This window comes from Pteronotus mesoamericanus, unplaced genomic scaffold, assembly GCF_021234165.1.
Source record: "Pteronotus mesoamericanus isolate MK-2021 breed Mesoamerican mustached bat unplaced genomic scaffold, CSHL_Meso_final contig_130, whole genome shotgun sequence".
Taxonomy (NCBI): domain Eukaryota; kingdom Metazoa; phylum Chordata; class Mammalia; order Chiroptera; family Mormoopidae; genus Pteronotus; species Pteronotus mesoamericanus.
Window position 1 is genome coordinate 5951021 of NW_026555060.1, and position 24221 is coordinate 5975241.

At 38.0% G+C, this 24221-nt stretch overlaps 1 protein-coding gene across 2 annotated transcripts in view; it reads right to left on the bottom strand.

The window, feature by feature from the left end:
* The window catches only part of CNOT6L (CCR4-NOT transcription complex subunit 6 like), an 86615-nt gene extending 80515 nt beyond the window's left edge, over positions 1-6100 (bottom strand). Inside the window, exon 1 of one of the 2 annotated variants that reach the window (XM_054591893.1) lies at positions 5742-6100. Coding sequence is in view for 1 of the 2 variants with exons in the window: in XM_054591883.1 (XP_054447858.1) it covers positions 5465-5469 (5 nt within the window). In the remaining variant the exon portion in view is untranslated. Of the gene's footprint in view, positions 1-5464; positions 5554-5741 lie in introns of those variants that run through there. The other variant, XM_054591883.1, reaches the window with a different exon arrangement.
* Between the last annotated feature and the right edge of the window lie 18121 nt (positions 6101-24221).

Genomic DNA, 24221 nt, shown 5'->3' on the forward strand with positions numbered 1-24221 from the left:
GAGCTACTACTTAACACTCACTAGGAGAGCTACATCAAAAAGACAGATAACAAATGTTGGCAAGGATGTAGAGAAACTGGGGCCCGTACATATACTGTTGGTGGAGATGTGAAATGATGAGACTGCTGTGGAAAACAGTCTGAAAGTTCATCAAGAGTTTAAACATCACGGCGCCATATGATCCAGCATATCCCCAAAGAGAACTGAAAAGTCTACACGCTCAAAAACTTACACATGAATGTTCACTGCAGATTTTTTTACAGTAGCCAAAAAGTGGAAACCCAAATATGTATCAGTTGATAAAATGTGGTATATCCATATAATGGCATATTATACAGCCATAAAAAGAATGAAGTATATAACACGAACACTGAAAACAGAGTAATTGAAAAAAGCCTGGATAAAAGACTACCTATTTTATTAAGATTCCATTTGTATGAAATGTCCAGAAGAGGTAAATATATAGTCAGGGGGGAAAAATTAAACAAAACAGTGATTGCCTGGAAGTAAAGGTGGGGAAGAATGAGGGTTAATGCTTAAAGAATACAGGATTTATAGTTCAGGTGATTAAAATGTTTTTAAATTGTGGTGATAGCTGCACAAATGAATATACTATACACTAGTGAGTTATATATTTTAAATGCACTACTTCTATGGTAAATGAATTATATCTCAAAAAACGTTTTCTTTAAGTAGTCCGTGATCCATTCATAATTCCATTTTGTTACTCCCTTTCAGAAGGTCTGTAAACAGCTTGTACTATAGTGACTTGCACTTGTTTATTGTTCTGAAATAAATTGTTTTACCTGCCTTACTCACAAGCTCTAAGCTTCACAAGGGTTTCTTCTACTTCTTTCATATTTCTCTTTAGAATTGAGTATAATAATAGGAAGAAAATCAGCCGTCAAATAAGGTTTTTAATTCTCAAAATGCAAAATATTAAAAATATTTACCATGAAGTTACCCAGACTACTCAAAAATCTTCCTGTGGGTAAATATATACATACATACATACATACATACATACATACCAAACGCTACATACCAAACTCTTCAGAATAAAATTAAGCATAAGTGGACCACAGAACTGAGGTTTCACTTTACAATAATCCTAGGAAGTGAAAGAATAAGTTGTGATTTAATTAAAAATAAACTTTTCCAGAAATAAAATGCATTTACTGTATTAGAGGTTCAATGTTAGTACAGTTAAAGAAAGTTGTAGTATTTTCACCATGAGACATGAGCACAAGTTAATAATTAAGCCTTTGTTGTTTACTTGATGATTTTGTTGTTCCTTCTGGGTTAAGGCTCATGTATCTTAATTACAATGACTTTAGAATTGCAAAAACAGCAAACAATAAAACATAGTAAGGTCCACCTAAATGATATCTCTTAAAGTATAAAGTAATAATAATAATAATAATGCTCTATCTCAAAAGAAAAGTAAAATTTAAAAAATTTGTTTCGCGTGAAACTATACCCCAGAAACTAAAATTCAAAGTCAACTGATTTCAAAGTACAAAAACAAACAACTCAGTAAGCCAGAATCCACTATACCACAATGGCAATCAATAACTGGATAGCAAAGAAGAAACCCACTAAAGGTTATTAAATACAACTGTAATGTTCTCTCAGCTATTTCTATCTTCAAATAGCTGAAATTCATTTGTCATTCAAAATCATAGAAGAAAGCTCCTGTTCCCTCCTCTTTCAGCTTTACTCTTCTTTTCTCTTCCCCTCTCCCCACAATTTTACTCTTTGAAAATAGAAAGCAATTTTTAAGCATTATAATTCATTTTTAGACATAATTTCTTAAATATATGCTATCATATAAACTAACATCATGAAAAGCCCCAAGCTGTTTACTATCTAGAGATTACATCCCCATCCCCCCTCGCATTCAAATAAGACTCTGTGACAAATTCTCAGCAATGAAATGTGGGCAGATGTTTGTCACTTTAAGTCTGGGGATTCTTGAAAAATGGCCTGTGGGAAATAGCAGGGCTCAGAGGCCTTAGGGAATAATGGAGCTATAAGATATAAGGAGTCTGGGTCCCTCAATTACCACATGCAAGAAAGCCACAAGCCTGCTAACTAGACGCACCTGCACTGGACTGTTATGTGAGCAAAATATAAACATGTATGTATTAAGCCACTGAAACTCTGGAGTGTATTTATTACCCTAATTAGCATTACCCACAATACATGCAGAAATTCTTAAGTATTTCAATTCCCTCTAATTAAAGACATTTATAAGGGATATTTTGGAAAGATTGTTTAAAAGCCCAGTTAAGTAACGTTACATTTTAAAACCGAAACAATTTGCCACTTCGATTTTGATATAACATAATTCCTTTAGTTTAAACAATGATAGCATAAGCAGTTCCACTGTTAATAATTTTTCACTATCCACATATCTTAATACATTAGTTCAGTATCCCCTATATTCATATTAGAGAATTTTTTTCCTCAACTTTCCCAAATTAAAAAAGTATAAAGCATTTTTTAAATATTGTAATTCACATTTAGTGAAAACTACCAAATATCTAGTTAACAGCAAAATTCTATTTTATTATTTTTAAAGTATTAAAAATTCTCACTTATAATTTTTAAGAATTCTTCCTTTAAATATAACTATATAGCAGATAATTTTATTTGTTGTAAATGTACACATACCCATAATACACTCACTTTAACAAAACCATGCATTTTACATTCTAATAAAGTTGTCCCTATTTATCCTTCACAAAAACTCCCTCACAAATTTGTTGAAATTTTAATGCTTTACTGAATTTTTTTAAAAAGCTGAACATTGCTGATGTAAGTAATAGTGATATGAAGCCTAACTGGGAAACTTGGCATTACTAAATAAAGATACTGCAAACTTAGACCAATGAAACTTCTCCCATAGTCTCTTCACCTTGCCTTCACTAAAATAAATAAATAAAATAAAATCATTTATTTAACCTCTGTTGCCTTTTTCTTTAATTCCATGTCACTGTTTTTACCACAATACAATTAGTATTAAATGGACAGCACATTTATTGTACTACTTCACATTGAGTAATAAAAATGGAAAATTATTCAAAGTTGATAAAAGATGTTTTGCTTACATTCAGGAAAATATTTCAAGAGGTTTTGTTCACCAGAACCAGTCAACATAAACTAAACAAATGACACAGAAATTTTTGTGGCACTTAAACATTGTGGACTTATATAGATAAAGTAAACTCTAGTTCTTTGATCCTTTTTAATGCTTGATTGCATTGGAACATGTATGTGGTACATAAAGCTTTATTTTTTTTCCAGCACTACATAACAAGAACTCATAAAAAGAATAACAAAACTGAGAGACAGTCCATTTGAAAATACGAAAAAAAATTGTGACTATAGTCTTTATATACTAGTACACTAGGTATTTTAATGAGTCTTATTCCTAGAAAAAAAGAATTCTAAAAGTACAGTTTTAAAAGTTGTTTATATATACCTTATGTATATCAAAGGACTGTTAAATGTTTTATTGCCTTGATTTTTAACTTAGTTACATAATATTGCTCTCAGTAATTAAATGAGCATTTGTACTTGTTTTTCAATGCCCAATCACTACAGGAGGAGGAACTAATATTTATCTAAGCATCTACTTACTATGTGCCAAACATATGTTTCCTCATTCTATCCTCACCCAACTTTACTCTAAGTGCATTACCCTTCAAGCAGATGAGAAAACAGAGGCTTAAGTAAGTACCTTGCCTAAGGTGAAATGGCTAAGAAAAATGGCGCTGGCAGAATCCTGAGGGCTGTAAAACAAATCGTTGTTCCATTCAACAATGTGGGTTGTTTTTCCAGTAGTGGTCACAGAGAGCAGCTCTCCACCCCCTCCCCATGCCACCCCGATTTTTACCCCCACTTCGTAGTGAACAGCATGGAGTATTTCTTCAAAACTGGATTCGGAAAGGACCAATCTCTGGCCATTATAAAGAGCATGGCCTGCAAGGGTCGAATCTATATCCTGACTTTACCCGGAGGGTTTTAGCTAGATGAGCTAACTGCATGCAAATAGAAAGAGGGTGTTGTGGATAAATAAATCAGCAAATTGACCCGATACGAATTATATTTAATTCTGAAATGCACTGTATACCTATTGACAGATTTCTCTGAAGAGTTGCGTTTTACTTAGACTACTCTCAAAATAGCTTTTCGGGAGGTACTCCGAGTAGACAATAGAAGCTGCTTGATCTAGGTTTTGAAGTCGGAGGGAAAGTGTGTGCACATCTGGACGGACAATTAAGATAACTAGAGGTAATGAGGTAGTAGCTCCTAAAAGGTAGTGCCGCGCTTCCGACGTGTACAACAGAGCTCCGCTGAAGCGCCAGCACACAAATCCACCTAAAGAGCCTAACCGAAACAGTCGGCGGAGTTCGGGAGGATGACAGCTCCAGGAACTTCCCCTTCCTCACAGACCTCCTTAACTCGGCGAATACACGCCTTTCCCCCTAGGAGGCAGGATAAAACAATTCCGAATGCACAAAATTGATCCCATCTCACCAACACCGCAGGACCGGGAGGCCAGCTTCCATTTCTTCCGTCGCCCCTCCAAAAAAATTTTTTTTATCTTAAAACAATGCATACATGCTACCAACTATAAAGTATTCGCAACGAAAAACGGAAATCTGTACTTAGTCCGTCCACACAGCCTTAAGAAAAGAATGAAAAGGGATCTGGACACCGCGTATTCCCGAGATTTACTGCTCTGATTCACTTTCCCTCAGGTCCCACCGCGGGCTTGTGGGCGGACCTTGCAGTTTCGACGTGAAAATATCCCTTCGCCTCTCCTGAGAAGACGCGGAGGCGGCGGAGGCGACATCAATCAGTACGTCCCGCCTCCGACCTCACCTGCCCAGGCCCGAGACAGCGCCTTGGGCCCGCGCGGCCAGGAGTCCCGGGAGGCAGGGAGGCAGGCGAGCGGGCGGACGCTGAGGCGGTTAGGCCGCGCTGCAGGCCGGCGCGCTTCCTGCCGCGGCCGCGAGAACAGAGGCGCGGCCCCGACCCGCAGCTCCCCGGGCCCGGCTGCTCTGAGTGTGCCGCACACACACACTTACCCTCCCCGGCCCGGATCCCGAGGAGCAGCCCTCAACTGCGAGGCTCCGGAGTCTCGGCCACAAAGGGGGAGGGACACGCCACTTGGGGGTCCCGAACACACGGATCCCCAGAGTCGCGGGCCCTGAGCGCGGGCCCCCCCACCCCCCCGCCAACACACACACTCGTAACCTTTGACAGAGACCCGGGTCAGCTCGCACCCGACACACACCCACTAGCTGTGGCTCCTCACGGCCGCCTCCCCGCCCGCCAAAGTCCCAACTCGCAACCCACTCACATATTAGTCCTTCTCCCACCCCATTTCCCCGGGGACGCGCTCCTCTTCCCAACACTCTCGGTCCTACTCCGAGGCACAAAAACATTCTACCTCATTCTCTTCCTCTGGCCCAGAAGGAGCAACAGCAGCCATTTCCCCGCGGCAGGGGAAACACACACACAAACACGCGCGCGCGCGCGCACCAGGCCCCCACAGATGCTTCCCCTCCAGAGCCGCGGCCGCAGACGCAAACGCAAACACAAACACCCACGGGCGGGCCTCGCTCCCTCCCGCCCCGAAAGGAAGCAGCCGCGGCCGGCAGGGTCCGGACCTCGGCTCGCAGAGCGCAGGGGCCTGGGATCCCGGAGGCCCTGCGCCCCCTCCTCACCTGCATTCAGCGCGCCGGGGTCCGGGCGGCGACGGCGGCGGCGGCGGCGGGGCGGCTGGTGCTTGTGCTGCGGCGGCGGGGGAGGCGGTGGCGGCGGTGGCGGCGGGGCTGAGGGCAGCAAAGACATGCAGGCAGCCCGCCGGGGGAAAGAGGCACCGGCCGGAGGGGACGCGGGGCGGGCGGGCCGGGCCGAGCCGCCTGAAGAACGGCAGAGGCAGTTGTGAGGAGGGCTGCTGAAGGGAGCTAGAAGGAGACGGACGGGGGCGGGGAGGGAGACGAGGGCCGAGCTGCCGGGCTTCGGGGACGGTGACCCTGGACGCGCAGGAAAGGTCCCGCGGCTGCCGAAGAGAAGGCCCCCGCCGGAGGAAGCTGCGCCCCCGCAGCCGCCGGAGCCGCGGCTACTACTACGAGAGCCGCGCAAAGCCTGGCCTTGGCCTTGGCCTCCTGGCGCTGAGGCTGCCGCCGCTGCGGGGGTTGCTGCTTCTCTTGCTGCTGCTGGGGCCGAGACTGCTACACAGAAACGCCAGCTTTCGGTGTCTGCTCTCACACACGTTCACACCCCCGAGGGCCGGGGGAGAGGCGTCCGCGCGATATCCGTATTGAGATTAATAACAAGGTGCAGAGAGTGAGAGAGGAAGGGTTGATTGACGTGGAGGGCCTGGCGGGAGTCAGTCACTCCCCTGAGCGGAGGGGTGGGATGAGGGGAAGAAGGCGGAGCTCCATCGCCCCGCCTTGGCCACGCCCCCCGGGCGTCGTATCGGGTCTGGTGCGCTTGCGCGCGTGGCGGCCTGGAGTCCACTATTTTCTCCTTTACTCTTGCTGTTTCCTGTCTTTTCTTTGCTTGAGTGTTGAGTAGAGCTAGGAAGGCTGGTAGCATATTAAAAACCCACACCCACAAATGCACGGTGTGGGGAGAGAGAAACTGGCGTACCGCCTCACCCCGTGTTCGTGCGTGGAGTCGGCGCTGTTTACTGCACGTTCGCCAGAGGCTGACAGCGAAATTGAGCACTGGTCTGGGTGACTGAGATGCCAGGTGAGGTGAAGTGACCGAAAGAATTGTTTCCTGACATCCTCAGTGGGGGTTTTTTAACGTGTAATATCTGTAGGTTGTACAGCGAAAGGTAAATAAAAGAACCTGTGACGCTCTGCGATAATCACGTCCTATTTATTTTGTCTTGCTCCCATCTCGCGATATAATCACATTTCTTTGGCTGCAGAATGAAAACATCAAAATGTAAACTAGAAATATTAACGTTTACTTGATGAATATGGCCTTGGCATTTTAAGTTTCTGGGGCTTAATTTTGTTTCTGTGGGTCAGTTCCATTCAGCTGTTAACATTAGCAGTCCAAAAACAAATCATGCCAGTTCTAGAGGCAGAATATTGCTGGTGCAATTTTGTACAATCTCTTCCTCAGTGCATGCCCCAGGCTTGTGTGCTTACCAATGTTGGTCACGGGTATCTTAGCAGTGTTCAGTATTTTTTTTTTCCTAGAGGGGTGTTTAGCACACTAAGCACGTTGTGTTGGTTGCAATTAATCTTAGGCCCTCTTATTGAATGCAAAAGGTCTTAATCTCCTGGGGAAAATGGTGCGGTAAGAATGCAAATCACCATTTAGCCAAAACTGATCAGCTATTAAAAGTCCATCGTTGCACAGGAATAATTTCACCACTTTCATCTTTGTTACCAGGAAGTGTGAGTGAATGAGCGAAGAAGCCCCTTAAGAGTTTAGAAGGCCTGAAGCTGTTTTGTTTTCCACCTCTGTTAGTTTCCATCTCTCTCCCTAGCAACACCACTCCCATACTAGCTTCTGTAATAGGCATCAAAATGATCTTAAACCTGGAAGAAGTCCCATTTGTTCTCAACTATCTTGAGTCTAAGCTGACATTTAATGAATGATTGTATTTGCCTTTGTAAGCAACAAGGCCAAACAAGTCACTTCAGGAACTCAGAATAGTAAACCTGCCTCAATGGCATCTTGCCACAGCATTTCTCCATGGCACACATTCTTTCTAAAGGAGAAATACTACCAAATGTTGAAAAAAAGAGGGAAATAAACACCTGGAAAATAAATATCAGATGATGGGATGTTCTCACAGATTTAAGCTTCTTGTAATACCTATTGCTATATAGATGCCTAGCTATTCATTCATATACAACATTTATAGACATTTATAGAGGGCGTATTATGTTCCAGACATGTACTTAACATCAGAGATACAAAGATAAGCATAAGTAGTCCCTATTCTTAAGTAGCTCACAGTCATAGGGGAAGCAGACACATAAACAGGAAATTCTCACAGAACAAACCAGAATTGAAAGTATGAAAAGTAACACAAAATTAATAGTCAACAGTGCCCAAGAGGATAAGGCTGATGGCACTGACATGTTCACAGGCTGCCTTGCAGTAGTGAGGAAAGAGGAAAAAGGGGAGAACCTTTGCAGATGTTAAAAAACCACTAATTAAAGGGCCAGATTTGCAGGTCCTGAAGCTCAGATTTATGTAGGGGATGTTCATTGTTGGCCTTTAAGTTTCAAATGCTAGTTGAGTTACAATCCATTGAATAATTGTAATGTGACATTCAGAGTTAAGCATAGAGGATTTTATTATAAAAAGGTCAATTGAATGTAGGTTAAAGTTAATCTCTCAGGGATGTTCTCTATGCAATACATAGCAAATGAATTGACTCACTAAGCACAAAAGGAAAGCAATACTTCTACATATTATATCATCCAAAAATAGGTTTTTGTTTTACCCATTTGCAATGAGATTGAGAATTAAGAAATAATAATTTTAAAATAGCTTTTGATGCTGTGAAAATGCTGAGAAATTAAACCTTCACTGATGTAAAAACAAAAACCTCTCTCCTAAGACTACAATTGAAAAGACATACCAGCTAAAGAGTAATGTTATTCCTCATCCACTGTCTATATCCCCATTACTTAAGCCATTTTAAAAAACAGTTTTATAGTAGATCAATGTTTACAACACTTTAACCTGCTTTTCATATTTCATAGGAATTTTTCATGTTTGTCAAGTATTGCAATTTTTAATTAAGATTAAAAGAATGCAATAAAGAAATATCTCTTTAAAGAAGTGATTTATCCAAGTGAATACTTCTGGCCTAAGTAAGACCTTTTTGACCAAACTGTTTAATAGCACCACCATATAGGTACAGTTTTTTCTGAAACGACAGTTACGTTTATTTGTATTATTACAAAATTGGTTGATTCCTTCTGAATTAAAAAAAATACTTCATGTTCTAACGACCTGTGTCTTTTCCAAATTAGCAATTAATATTTGCTCTGAGTAAATCTGATCTCTGTTGTTTCTGTAGGTAGCACAGGGAGCTGGATCTATAATATACCTTATAATTATCTTCCTTTGATTGTTTTCTGAAATTCCTTTGAAAAACTTGCTCAAAAAGCAAGGATTTTTAAAAAAGTTAAGAACATTATTACTACTTGATAAAGAATTAAATGATTTTACTGATTTCAATATACATTTTATATTAATAGCTATATAACTTTTTTAAAAAGTGTCACATTTAAATTATTTGGTAAGGTATAATTAGTAAAATAGTCAAATGTAATTTATATAACCTTCATTAGTACAACTTTTAAACAAGTATTAATCAAAATGATCTTGAATTTTTATGTCCCCGTCTCCTGACAGGGCTATATATTCTACCTTTTACTGAACTACACTCTTCTTTCTTATATTTTATTCATCTTATTCCTCTTCCTCTCTCTCTCTCTATATCCCCATTATTTTATTTCTTATATTTTTGAGGTACCATCTACCATGGGTATATTGTCCAAGAAAAGTGGCTTCACTCATTGCCTCTGTCCCTTTGCAGGTCCATTACTCTCTTTCCATCAGCTTCCCCTTTGTTCCTTTCTCTAGAGTGATTGTGGATGACACCAAGGGCCATCCCAGTATCTTAGTCAAATTTGAACATTTTCTGCCATTATTAATAGTGTGCTATATGATATGTTAGTCTTAGAGAAAATGGCTAGGTAGGCAAAGTTCATCTTGATGCCCTCCTGCCTACTCTCTCTATACTCTCTTTCTCAAGTCTCTTGATCCCTGAATATTTAGAATCTCCACTCCAACTCCATCAACATCAGCACCACTCTTTCTAGTCCTTTCTTATATTTCAGGAATTTTCTACTAGGTAGACACACCACCACCATCAGTAAATATCTAGTGCTTTCATTTGTCAAGGACTTGCAGGCACCTGGCATGCTAACCAATCATTAGAATCAATTACTTTAGTGGTATATTCCAAAGGTCCTGGTGAGATCTTCAAAGGTATTCTTCAGAAGCCACCTAGGATACACAAAGGGGACCGTATAGGTGAGACATAAATGGAAAAGCCTCTGTTTTAGCTGTTATACGTATTGACCATCGGTCTGTCTGGTAACTTTCATTTTCCTGTGAACAACACTCCTTTTCTTTGGGGAAACTATTTTTGCTTGTACTATAAACATGTGATTCTAGTGCCAGTGACAGCTCAAGAGAGTCCCTCAACTTCTTGGCTGCAGGGTGGGCAATATGACTCAAGCCAAAGCAAGAAGAGTTTTTTTCCCAGAATGTTTTCAGGGAAGACAGGGGAAAAGGTTATTCCATCATAGTGGTAGCCTGAGACAAGAGGGAAGGAAAAAGAAAGTCTTGAGAGTGGCCAGTGACCATATAATACTTTGTGTAGAATGGAGACATCACACATTGGTGAGAAGTAGAGAGCAAATCCTGGTGATGCACCAGTCTCGGGTTCCAGCCATCCATGGGGTCCAGCTGCATCTTTTCACATAGTATATATTAACTAGTAAATTTCCTTCTACATTGAAACTAACTTGATTTAGACCTCAGCAACCAAAACATCCTAACACACTGTTTTTGCATGAAAGTTCTTTCAAAGAACACTAACTGCTGCCGAGTACATTTGAAAAATCACTGAACTAAACTACAGTAAAATAATATCATTGGTTGAATCGCAGTCTACCAAACATTGAAGGTCACTGGTCTGTCTTCCTCATTTTTTACAGGAGGAATCTAAGGCAACATCATGCTGAACATCATGCAGGCAGTCAATGGCTAAGTCAGTGGTATAAATTGATGTCTAGCTCAGTTTTTCTCTTCATTAAACTACTCTGTTGACTATTTAATTTCTCCCAAAGGTATTTTTAAGAGACAATTACTTAGAGATACAACCTTAACCTAAAGAAATTAATCACAACAATGGCAATATCAGACACTGACTGCCTAGTGGGAAGATATTTGGCAACATGAAGGCCTTAATAGACCTCTTCCTTTTTGGGCCTCTCACGTTTTTTCATACCCATCCCAAACACATTCTTTGAGTCTTAGATGGTCAGTGTACAAATTTTAACCATAGGCTTACCTCATTTGATTGCTCTCCACTTTATTGCACTTCATAGATGTTGTATTTTTTACAAATTGAAGGAAAGACCCTCCACCAGCAAAAAAAAAAAAAAAAGAAAAAAAAAAACAAGATTGCAATTTGTTTTATTGCAATACTCACTTTATTGAAGTCTTTTGGAATTGAATTTGCAATATCTCCAAGGTATGCTTGTACTATCTTTACACTTATTACTCCCAAATCTACACCTCCAATTCAGCGTTCTTGCCACACATTCAGACCTATATTGTCAATTTCCTCCTGGATATGTCCACTAGACAGTCTGCACATATTGCACCTATTTCAAGATCAGTATATCATAAACTGTGCTGATTGTCTGTTCCTGACCTTGAGAGACCCTCTCTCATTAAAAATTGTACCACCATGCTAATGGTCCTACAACCATATGAATGATCACCCAATGTAGAATCCTAGGATTCTCTCTTCCTCTCATCCTCACCACAATCTAACAATTTGACCTACTAAATATTTTCATTAATTGATTCTCTGTATTTCAATGTACTGCTCCCTTAAGCCAGCCTGTCACCTTTTGCATGAGCTCTTGTATTTTGTCTATTAATGTATCCATATAAAGTATAATCCCAACATCTTTCTAAAATATATGCCATTCATATTACTCTGCTCTTTAAAATCTTTCAATGACTCCCTATAATTTGTAAAATAAAACCTAATTTCACAAGCATGTATGTCTCCTAATAAGCTGTCTCAATTACCACCCCCACCTGTAGCCACTTAATGATCAGCCTTTCTCTCTACTTCTCATTTCTGAAACAGGAGACGTTCCCTCTTACATATCTTTGCATATGCTATTTCCTCAGCATAGTATGCTGTTTTTCATTTTGTCCACTTCTTGAAATCATCCTTCAAGATTTAGCTCAAGCATCACTTCCTTTGTGAAGTCTTCCCTAAGAGCCCTACTGTGTATTTCCTTAGCCCACTGTGCTAACCCCTATTATAATATATATACATAAATTAACTAGTAAATTCTTTTCTTCACCTGAACTAATTTGAGTTAGTCCACTAAAACCAAAACATTCAGACTAATACATTGTTTCCTCATGAGAGTTCTTTCAAAGAAGGCTAGCTTCTCCTAAAATAAGTTTGGAAATTACTTACCTAAGCAACAATAAGGCATTATTATTAGATGAATCTTAGTCTTTAAAAAGGGGCATCCATTTATGGTGATATGCTAGAAAGGTATCCCCCTCTGGTGAATGAACTCTGTTAAAGCACAGGCCCTACTCAGGTCTTAACCACATATCTTTGTGCAATAGGCAAACTGAACAACCATATTACAGTATACTGTAATTATCTATGGAAGTACACATGTGTCTTTCACATCCTAGATTATAAACTCGGTCTTTATTCTTGGCATATCATAGAGAATCTGATACATAATGCTGTATCATTTTGTTCCTAAATAAAGGAACATTTGTTTAATTAAGTGATTAATAGTAGCACTTCTCAAAACGTGCCATGTGTTCTTAATTTACTAGCAATTAGTTACTAGTGAAAGAAATCAGAAATAACAGTGACAAACAAAATTTTTTTTTTCTCATGGAAGAGAAGTCTGAAAGTAGCCCATTCAGGGCTGATAGAGCACATCCATGGTCAACAGAGACCCATCTCCTTCTCTCTTTAGCTTTGCTATCTTTAGAACATGCCTTTCTTTTCTGCCTCATAGTCCAGTATGGCTGTCAGGGCCACCTCAAATGGTTTTGCAGTTTGTTTACTGCAAAGGCACCAGACCAAGTAATGAGTGGGGTCTGTATAGTATGATATATTGCATCTACACAGAGGAAGAACTTTTTCTAATTCATCCGCAAGGATGAGTGTTTTTCCTATTCTGTTCAAAGGTACCAAAGAGGTTAACATATATTATGGCCATTGGGATTCCAGCTATCACATCCATTTTCCTGGCAGGACAAAAATCACCCCTACCACTAAACACTTTCCTGGAAGGCTCATGCAAAAAAATTTTTGATTAGATTTCATTGGCTCAAACTTAATGACAGGACACAGCCAGCTGAGAGGGAAGCTGGGAAATAATGTTTTAGTTAAACACACTGCCACAATAAATAAACTAGTGAGCAGCTTCAGTATAGGTACAGCGTGGATACAATCCAATACTTCAACATTAGGTGGCTGGCTGATGAGTCTCATAGCTGAGTTTCATAACTAAAAGTTTTACCCTAACAAAGCAAACATATTTATCTAAGTTAAAGCAAGACACTTTTCAGTAAAACTTTCATGGCCTGTTTTTAGAAACCAGTATTTAATATCACTTTATATTTGTCTATCTATCATCTATCTATCTATCTTAATGAAAAGTCAGTAGAGTTTGTTTTTGATATCCCACACATCATCTACATTTAAATTTTGAGCTGTCAAGTAGAAGGGTTTCCTTACTTTTCATAAATTAAAGGAGGAAAAAGCTCCTCTTAAGAGAATCATTCTCCTTACCCAGATACCACTGAAACTTTAGGAGTGTGTATTATATCCATACCTCTATTTCTAGGCCAGTGGTAGTTAGTAAAGGCTCTCACTGCCTTTTGTTCAATGATCTTTATAACCTCAAACACCTTGCTAATGTAGCACATTTCTTTTTCATTCACCTAGGTTCCATCCAAACTTGTTCTCTACATATACTGACCTTTCCCTCTTTGTACATTTGTTCACATTGTTCTTGGTTTCCACTTCTCAACCTTCCATTCCCACATGATCAAAACAAGCACATTTTCAAGCACTAGCTCAAATGCTCATTCTTTCATAAAGCCTAACTTGATCCCCCCTCCACCAGATATATCTTTCTCCTCATCTGAGCACTCACAGCACTTTGAGAAAAAGACATGTAAACTTGGTGGAGTAGAAATCCTGTGGCTTTTGGAGTAAGAAAGATCTGGATACAAATTCTGGCTCTGCCAGTAACTATATGACCCCAGACAAATTGCTTCATTTCTTCTGAAACATAAGTATAATATGTATGTACTTGCAGGGTTGGCATGAAAACAAATGAAATACTAAATGTTAAGTCTGACAACAGGCGACAATGTTTCTTGTCTAAATTAATAAATATAGTGTACAGGTTTGTGCTGATTTATATTAACATTATAAAATTTTCAAATCTACCTTCAAAGAGCAGCTACTGTGCTTTTTTCTGAAAGATTTTATCAGAAGTAAAAAAAAATCATGAAAACAAAATCCATTGACATAAGGAAAAGACATAACCAGAAAATACACAAAGCATGTGTTTAGTTCCAATAATCTCTTTACAAATAATCTCTAGGGTAACCTAGCTTTAAAAATTGTGGAAATACACAGATCTGTTCTTACTGGATGAGGATGCAGGAATGATGTGTTCTATGACCAATTCTGTCATTAAATAGGTTTGCTGCCTTTGGCGATTTGCCAGGATCTTCATTTATCAGCTTCCAAACAGGATATTATATACCCTAAACAACATCAAGATGAACATAATAATCAAGTGAAAATATTATGGAAAATAATAACAAAACTTGTTATATATTAGTTTAAGTTTTATAATTATGACAATAAAATAGATGATCAAAAGTATATCTCTTTTGGCTCTCTACCTGTAATGAATTTCTTCATTATCAGATACAATGCCTTGTTTTCTAATGGCACAATCTAATCTATTTCCCAGAACTAATCTAGCCACCTGCCTCTCTTTTTTTCTTCCTTCCTTTATACTGCAGGATTTATAATTGCCTGGTAAATTAATGTTTTTGCCTGACCAATCCTTTTGGTGGATAGAAGAAGACTATATGCTAATGCACAGGTTGACACATGTAACTGATTTACCAAAAATACCAAACGTCACTGTGTTCTCATGCTAAAAGCATTGAGGAAGGATGTGCTTTTGTTTTTCTGGTCCTTGTTTCTCAGGGCAAGTTGCAAATCTGTGTAGCAAGAATGAGCTAGAGATTGTGAACCTGTTAGTAAGGTTATGGTTAATTGCTATGGGGATGATTTTTCAGATAAGAAATTTCCATGAAATTCCAAATTTGCAAAATATATAAATGTTCAACATTTGGATATATTTTGTTTTTATTTTTATTATATGCTTTTTAATTAAAATATCAACACATTCAATAGAGAAGTAGAAGGAGTGCCTAAAGAAGCAAAGAGATGGAAATACATAATACCTTTTATCAAGATTTCACTACCTGGTAAGTTATTCTAAAAGCATGTATTATACCCTAATTTTTGTAAAGTTTTATGAGGAATTGATATTTCATGTGCTCTAAATTTTCTATTTGAAGAATTTTTATATTTCTTTCAGAAACCAAGTACATCTTTTTGGGATTTTTCCCTGTCAACAAAGGACATTTAGTATATAGCCTCTAAAAATGTGTCCACGCACTGTTGAAGAGACTGTTGAACTAGCTACACTTTTAAGCTGAGGCCAAAGAGAGGAATTCTTTCCCACAGAAATGAACATGGCTGTTGACTGACTTACCCCATCGCATGTGAGGAGTTTAAACAGCAAGAGAGAGAATGGCGGACAGGCAGCTACAGGTGAAATAGAGAGCGGATGGCAGGCGCTGTCCTCATGGTGGGAGGCACTAGTGAGGTTCTGCTAACATATTGGATACCCAGCTAACATATTGGAGTGACACGCAGTCTACTCCATCTGGTGCAGGGAAAAAAGTGCAGCATTGCACTTCAGACCCAGCCACCTACCCATCAGTAAACTGTGCTTCAGTAAATGACAAGCCATAGAACCCATCAGGTTGGCTACTCCTCCTTCCTGGGGCGCTAGCGAGCAAGGGGCCCAGCAGAGAAAGAGTTCCATCCAACACCTCCTAGAGTAGAAACGGAAGTTGAAGTCTTTTTTTCTGTTTCAGGAGACAAGAAGTACTTACCCTTAAGTTGCGAAAGACTCCCAGAAATATGTGACTGATGGAGAAGGAGGGAGGATAGAGGTGTCATGGGGTGGAAGCCTTTTGCAGGAGGCTGGAGGTTCAGTATACACTCGTAGAATCAAGACCTAGCAAAACGTGGGTTTTGTCATATAACCTTGTTAATAGGCAACCTGGTAAGTTACAGGAACACTGTCATTTCCTTGAAGGCCATATATTTTGTTGTTGTAGTTCTTAATAGCCCTTTCTTACTGAATTTACATTGTAGAAAAAACAGGAAAGCAAAAATAAAAACATTATGTATCCACTAAATTTAACACCTAGTGGTGTAATTTTTCTGGTTCTCTGTGTATTTTTTTAAACTACATAAACTCACACCATATATGCTGTCTTGTAATCTGCTATTTATCAGCTGATGATGTCTACCTATTTATTTTAGTAAACATTTGTTTTACGTAACACAGAATATAGTTTTAAAAATTCCTGAGTGACACAAAAATGTCCTCTAATGCTGGTTTGTCTCAGCCAGTCTCCCATTCAGGACCACACATTGCATCCAGTTAATATGGACAAGACTCTCTTCATCTAGCACTATGCTTATTTTTATGACCCAGACTTGCTGAAGAAACCAGAACAATTGTTCTAGAGAATGTCATACTTTCTGGTTTGTTTAATTGCTTCCTTGTGTTATCATTTAGTTTGTTCCATGATTCCCTGTGTTTTCTGTAAACTGGATGTTATATCCAAAGGTTTGTTGGATTCTAATTAAGCATTTTGGGCTAGAATACATCATGAGTACATTCTACATGTCATGTTGCCTCCTATCAGAAGATATATAATATTGGGCTGATTCACAATAAATGGTACTGAATTTGGACCCTGGATTAGAGTGATAACAGTTTTCACTCCAGAAATCTAGCTTTGTAAGTTGTGTGTGTAAGGACTTAATAAATGTTTAGTAAAATATTGACTTTGGTATTGTTTATGACTTTAAGGACTTTGTATGTTTGTTAAGCCTTAACATAGTTTAGAATCCATTATCTGACTATTTAGTTTAGTTTTTATTTTGGTAGTAGATTAAGTTTTACTTGGTATGTTATTAAAATTAGTTTTCATAAACCATCCTGTGCAGGAAACTGGTCCAGAAACACACAATATGGCAGAGCAAATAAACTAGATGTCAAAATTTTCCAACAGATATTCCACTCATTAAATAATTTACATTTTGAAATGTGAGTCTTATATAATCTAAAATAACTTTTTAAATGTCAAACATTTAGTTTTTTTTACAACTAATACCAACTGCTGACACACCCACACAAAACAAATTTAGTGAACTTCCACCAACTGACCTTTAAAATAATCATTAAAGAAATTATGCTCTTTTCTGCAATAGGAATAATGTTATTTGTGTTCTTTCTAGAATTATATTCCACTTTTTTCATTTAGCTCATCTGTATTGGTGGCCAAATCTCCCCAAATAATGAGGAAAACATAATATGCCTAATATTTCAATTGTCTAACTTCTTCCTATTTGTTTTCCATATGTAACATTGCATTCCTCCTGTATCTACCCTGTGCTGTTTTTCTAGGGAGACAGAGGTGGAAGCATTTTGCAGGAGACTGGAGGTTCAGCATTCAGTGGTAAAATCAAGACCCAGCAACGCTTGGCTTTTGTCACATACCTTTGCTCATATGCGGCCTGTTAAATCACAGGGAAACTCTCACTTCCTTAAAAGTCATATATTTTGTTGTTGCTGTTCTTAAAAGCCATTTATTAATGAATTTGCAGTGTAAAAAAAAAAAGAGGCAAAAAATAAAAACACCTTTCAGAATTAATTGTTTTAATTGAATAGACCAACCAGACATGGGGTTTTTTGGGACAGTATTTTTTAAACAGAGCAATCTTTTGCTATGAAAAGAACCTCTCTTTCACTCTATAGTTCTAAAATGACTCATGCTCATTACACATTTTAATTTGTGTTCTTTTGTTAACCATTCAGTTCCTTCTTTCTGTCAACCTGAACTTAAGAGTTAGGATTCCACCATATGATGTGATTTAAGAAAATCACTACACAGAACTATTTTCCCCATTGCTTGTTATAATGCCTGAAAATTAACCAAGGGGATTCAGTCCTTTGAAAATATAAGGTTTTCTAAAACACTGTATTAAATGTGTATCATCTTAAATTAGTGTGTCCCAGCATCTGCTATGCAGAAAGCTATGTCTATGGGATTTTCAGGTTATAGGGAGAGGGAAGAGACCTTGGTCAAATATACACACACACACACACACACACACACACACAAAAATGCTATCCACTGTAGTTCTTTCTTTTGAAAATTCACAGTATTCTTAAGCTTATCAAGGAAGTTGAAATGTCTTACCTAAAGAAACATGTTTAACTTGATTTAACCCAGTTTTTTTTCTCAGATACATTGATCACAGAACCCTATTCTGTTAACACCCATAAATGTCTTAATCCAGGGTGTCCAATCCTTTTGGCACCAGGGTTCAGGGGCAGCTCGCCTGCTGTGGATAGATGATGGGGGGTACAGGGAGACAGGAGGCAGAGCTCAGGTGAGTTTCATTCCAGGCCTGGTTCCTAATGGCCTCTGACCAGTACCTTTCCATAGGCAGGGTTTGGGGACCCATGCCCTAACCTATCAGTGCTCTGTGAAGCAGACTTTGGAGAGCATTGCCTGAACCTATAGTTAGCATAGTCTTGCAGAGAACCAGAAAGCTGTAAATCTTGTTTTAATGCTTCAGCCTCATGTTTTTCAGATGAATAGACCAATAAAAATAAAGTGACTTGCCTTAAATAATAACTCCAAAATTAGAATTCATATTTCATTTCTCATCTGATTCCTGGGAACTCAAACAATGTACTTCTATAATTCTCCAACTGAAATAAAACACACAAATTCTTTGATCAAAATGCTACAGACCTATGGGGAACACACATTCTTTTATGTGCAGGACTTTCCTGAGAATTCTAGAATATCTAGCATCCCCAATCCCTGTCCACTAATGTCAAATATTACCTCCCACTCCAACTGGAATGACTGTGATGTCCAAAAACCTTCCCTGCAAACTCTCAAAATGCACCCCCCGCAATCCATGAATGGGGACTCACTAGTTAAGAACCACCATTGTAAAATATATTTTAAAGACTGTTTAGCCTTTTATTAAATTAATATGGCACTATTGGAATACTAACTATTCATTGAATTCACGGGCACAGTTTCCTTAAATCACTTAATAATCATAATAGGAGTTACTTATTAAGAGCTCCCAATGTCCCATTGACATATTATTTGTAATTTCTTACTTAACTTTTACAATCACCATACAAAGATAAGTAATAGTATTATTTTCCCCCATTTTATAAATAAGAAACCTGAAAATCAAAGATGTCAAATAACTTTCTTCGAGGGAATCAGGATCGAAATCCAGGTCTTACTGATGTTTAAGTCCATGTGGTCATTTACTTTCTGTTTCATTCTTTTCCTGTCTTCTGGTGCAGCTTCCCCTCATAATTGTCTTTTCTTTCTAATCTTTCTGAAACAATTCTCTTCTGGAAATAAGAAGCTGTTCCCCACTCCTGCCTCCCCCTGTCTTTTAAAGTGGAGATCTGTGTCAGATTTGGATCTGCTACAATTGGTTCTAATTAATGTCCCAGCCCTCAGGCTGTCTCTGAATGAATGACTCAATATAACTGAGCAAATTCAATTTTTAAAGAGCTTGAGAATTTTTAACCTGAACCAACATGTTCAGGGAGTATACTATTACATGTTTATTACTTCTTTGTCTTCACCAGACATTCAGTTTTTAAACCACTGAATGATTGCCTTTACCCTAGTATTGTCATCTGAAAATATTATATCAATGGATGTGAATGATGTCCTCATTAGTGCGCTGTTTTTTAATCCGTTACTAGACTAGAAGTAATTTGTTTCCTCTGTGATATACTGTAATGCTTATACATAGTAAATTCACTGTAAATATCTATTGAGTGACTACATTAAGCTGAGTTCAAACCAATTCAGCACAATAATTACAAGCTAAACATGAATTGACTCCCTCACTTAGATCCTTTGTGTTTGTCTCCACATCTATAAAATGAGCTGAATTCATAGGTTGTTTTGAAGACCCAATGAGATATTTGTGCCATGTTGCTAGAACTATACTAGGGCATAGGAGACATTTTAAAAGAGTAGTTTCCCTTTCTACTCTATCTCCCCACCCCCACAGTCTTTCCCTTCACAGAGTGCCTTGGGCCAAATTTTGAGCTTGTGTATGTACGGGTGTATTTCCCCCTCTCTGATATGAATATGGAACTTGGTGGGTTTGCTAGATGCAATTAAAAAACTTTGTTTTATGTTATTCTTATTATAATAGATACAGAGCTCATTAAGAAATTAAAGAAGAAACTGGAGGGTATAGTACTCTCATGGTATAGACTCACTTTCTCACCTATTTGGTTACTGTATGTGTGTATGTCTTGAGAGAATTTTCAGCTCATGAAGTCTGGAGCACTAGGTCTTTCTTGTTGAGAATTGCCAAGGAAAGAGGCTAGATCTCAGACAGGAAAGTTTTACTGAGTGGGTGGGCCCAAAGTAGATATAAAATGAGATTGGATCTCCAAAGTTCAGGTCAGAATGTTTGAAAATGTACTTTTGAATAATGACTATTTAAAAATGACTAGATGACTCCCATGATCCACCATATGGTACGGGGAGGCAAGAAAGAAGGATATATCTAAGATCTCTTTGGGGTTTTTTAAATAGTTTATTTTTATTGTATTTTTTCATTACCATTTATCCCACTTACACTCTCTTCCACCTCCACCCCTTTGGTTTATAATTTTATTCCCCCAACCCCCAACCCCCAGCACATGAGCTTTAGAGGCAAGGTATAATTTCAACCCAGATTACCCAACTGCTTGCTATTATTTAGATTTATTTACCTTTTGTTATATCCCAATCTTAAATAAACTATTTTAGCAGTATTACAGGAAGCAGGGACAGTGCCAAAAGGAGGATCTACACCTCCTCCAGTCCCCTGACCCCAGTATGGTTGTCTCAGTGTCAATCAGCTTAAATTTAAATATCCCAAAGGCTAGGGAAAGCCAAGGGGAAAAGGCAAGGACATGTGGTCCAACTACCTCCTGATAATCAAGAAATTTTTCTAATGCTAAACTTGGAAGATGTGGGTCATATTTTTGTACAGAAAAGCAGAATCCTAACATATGATTCATTGCTCTCTCCTCAGAGCTTTCCCAGCACACGGTGCTCACTAAGAATTTGTAGAGTGAATAAATAAACTATCATATATTTATTGAGATTTGTCTTATTTCATTCCTAGCTCTGTGTTTCATAGCCTGCTGGTATAGTACAGGTAACTTTTATTGAAGTTCAACTCAATACCCATTGAGTACCTTCTATGACCAAGGAACTTAGCTAGTTGCCTAAGATACACAAGCATGAATAAGATATAGCATCTTGCTTTAAGGAGCTAAAAATCTAGTGGCAGAGATAGACATGAACATAAATATCTCTTTCTTTAACATGTAACCTTAGGGATGTCAGAAGCCTCCTAGCTCATTAGCTTTCTCTCTTTTTGTAAGCATTTTTCAATTTCTCTCTCCCTTAAGAACACTTGTGCTTTATCTTCCTTGGCTGATTTACTCCCTTGATGCCATTCTTATAATCTTTCATATCAACAATTCTTATTGTTCTAATAGCTCTTTCCTCTCTCTTTTAAGCAAGGTCTGAGTATGTCCTTCTTGACTGGATGGAGAAAAGACTTCCCTGAAGGATTTTCTTTGACTATCTTTCAAGTTTGGTTTCTTTTAATTTTTTTTAAAAGTTTTTCTATACTTGAGGATGGCCATCCTGAATTTTGGTAGAATATCCCTCTCTATATTTTCCTTAGCAGGGATTTAGTAAATGTTTTATTAGTAGAGTGAAAAATCTGTATCTAGTGTGCTTTTTCCCACACCTCCACCTTAATACGTACTAAGAAGCTGATAAAAAATTGTTTTTTTAAATCCTTACCTGAGGACATTTTTTAAAATTGCTTTTTACAGAGAGAGGATGGGAGAGAGGAAGGGAGAGAGAGAGACATCAATGTGAGGGAGAAATATTGTTTGCCTCCTGTATGCACCCATGAGCAAGGTATGCACCCTGACTGAAAATTGAACCCACAACTTTTTGGTAACAGGATGACACTCCAACCAACTGAGACACACTGGTCAGGGCTGATTAAAATTCTTAATGGGGTGGACATATGCATGCTATCCTATAAACAATATAGTCTTATGAACCAGAACCCAGACGAGACAATTAATATAGTTATCTGAAATCTGAGTTGTGTATCAAAGTTTCAATAATATAAATTAAGGCAAAAATATATATATATAATGTCATTATAAACCTCTCCAGTTTAGTTTGGATGAAACAAAGAAAATGAAATATTACTTTGCAACTTTTTGCAAATATCTTAATACTATATTTCTGATTTTGTATAGAGCTTTACAAAAGTTTTGGATGTGTAATCAGCCCATTTGATCTTTACAACAACATTGTTTTGAAGAAATCAGAGTAATAACTATTATTTTCAGCAGATTAAAAAAAACCTCAGAGATGCCAAGAGATATCCCCAAATTCACAAGATCTGTTTATGGGTGGCAGATAAAGGACTCAAATTCAGGCAATATTACCTTTAGGATGTAATCTTTCTGCCTGTTCATTATGTACATTATTTCATTGGGCTATCGTTTATATTTACATTTAAATGTGGTTCTAATTATCTTGAAATTTCTAAACCAAAACCTTTATTGTAGAACTATTATTCACTAAACCTTTATGTAGAAAATTAGTATGGATTATTTATGTGGTTATCTAGTAGGACTAAACTTTTCACCATATAGGAGTCAGACATAACAAAATCTAATGCAGATTGTGCTGCTTGAAGGAGCTGGAGAAACCCAGGAGATGAACTCTATAGTTCTGAATAATTTCATTGAATCCAAAGACAGTTCTCTAATGAATCCTATTTCAAAGACTGCATTAGAGTAAGAACATTCACCCAATTGTCTGTCAGTGAATTAATACCAGTTATCAAAATATTGTAGAGTTAAGGGGCTATATTTTTAAATAAATGTAACAATGGCTACTTTATTCAAAGGAAATTTTGTAATATTCATCTCAGTGAAACAACATGGGATAGCTACACTTTCTTGAAGTCAAGGTAAACAAATAGAAATCATTAGAGTTTTTTAATTATATAATTTGCATGTAACATTATGTTAGTTTTAGGTATACAACATAACAATTATACGTATATTCTTTATATATATGGATAATAACCACAGTAAGACTAGTTAAGATTCATCACTACACAGTTATATATTTTTCTTTTTCTTGTGATAAGAACTTTTAAAATATTCTCTCTTAGCAACTTTTAAATATATGATACAGTATTATTAACTGTAGTCACCATATTGTATGTTATATCCCAGGATTTATTTTATAATTAAAAGTTTGTACCATCTTTACCCATTTAACCACCTTTACCCACTTTGCTCTCCTTAGGCCTCTGTCTCTGACACCCAGTAGTTTGTTCTCTATGAGCGTAGGTTTTTTTTCTTCTTAGATTTCACATATAAGTGAGATCATATGGCATTTGTCTTTCTCTGCCTGACTTATTTCATTTAGTATAATGCCTTCAAGGTCCATCCATGTTGTCATAAGTGGTAAGATTTACTTTGTTTTTATGGCTAATATCTCATTGTCTACTCTATATATGTACTACCACTTCTTTATCCATTCATCCATTGATGAACACATAGGTTGTCTCTACATCTTGGATATTTTAAATAGTGCTGCAACAACATGGCTGTACATGTATCTTTTCAGGCTACTGTTTTCATTTCTTTCAGATAAGTACCTAAAAGTGGAATTGCTGCATCATGTGGTAGTTCTATTTTTAGTATTTTGAGGAATCTCCATATTGTTCCCTATAGAGGCTGCACCAATTTACATTCCCACTAACACTGCACAAGGGTTTTCTTTTCTCCACATCCTCACCAACACTTATTATTTCTCATCCGTTGGGTAATAGCCATTCTAATGGATGTGGGGTGATA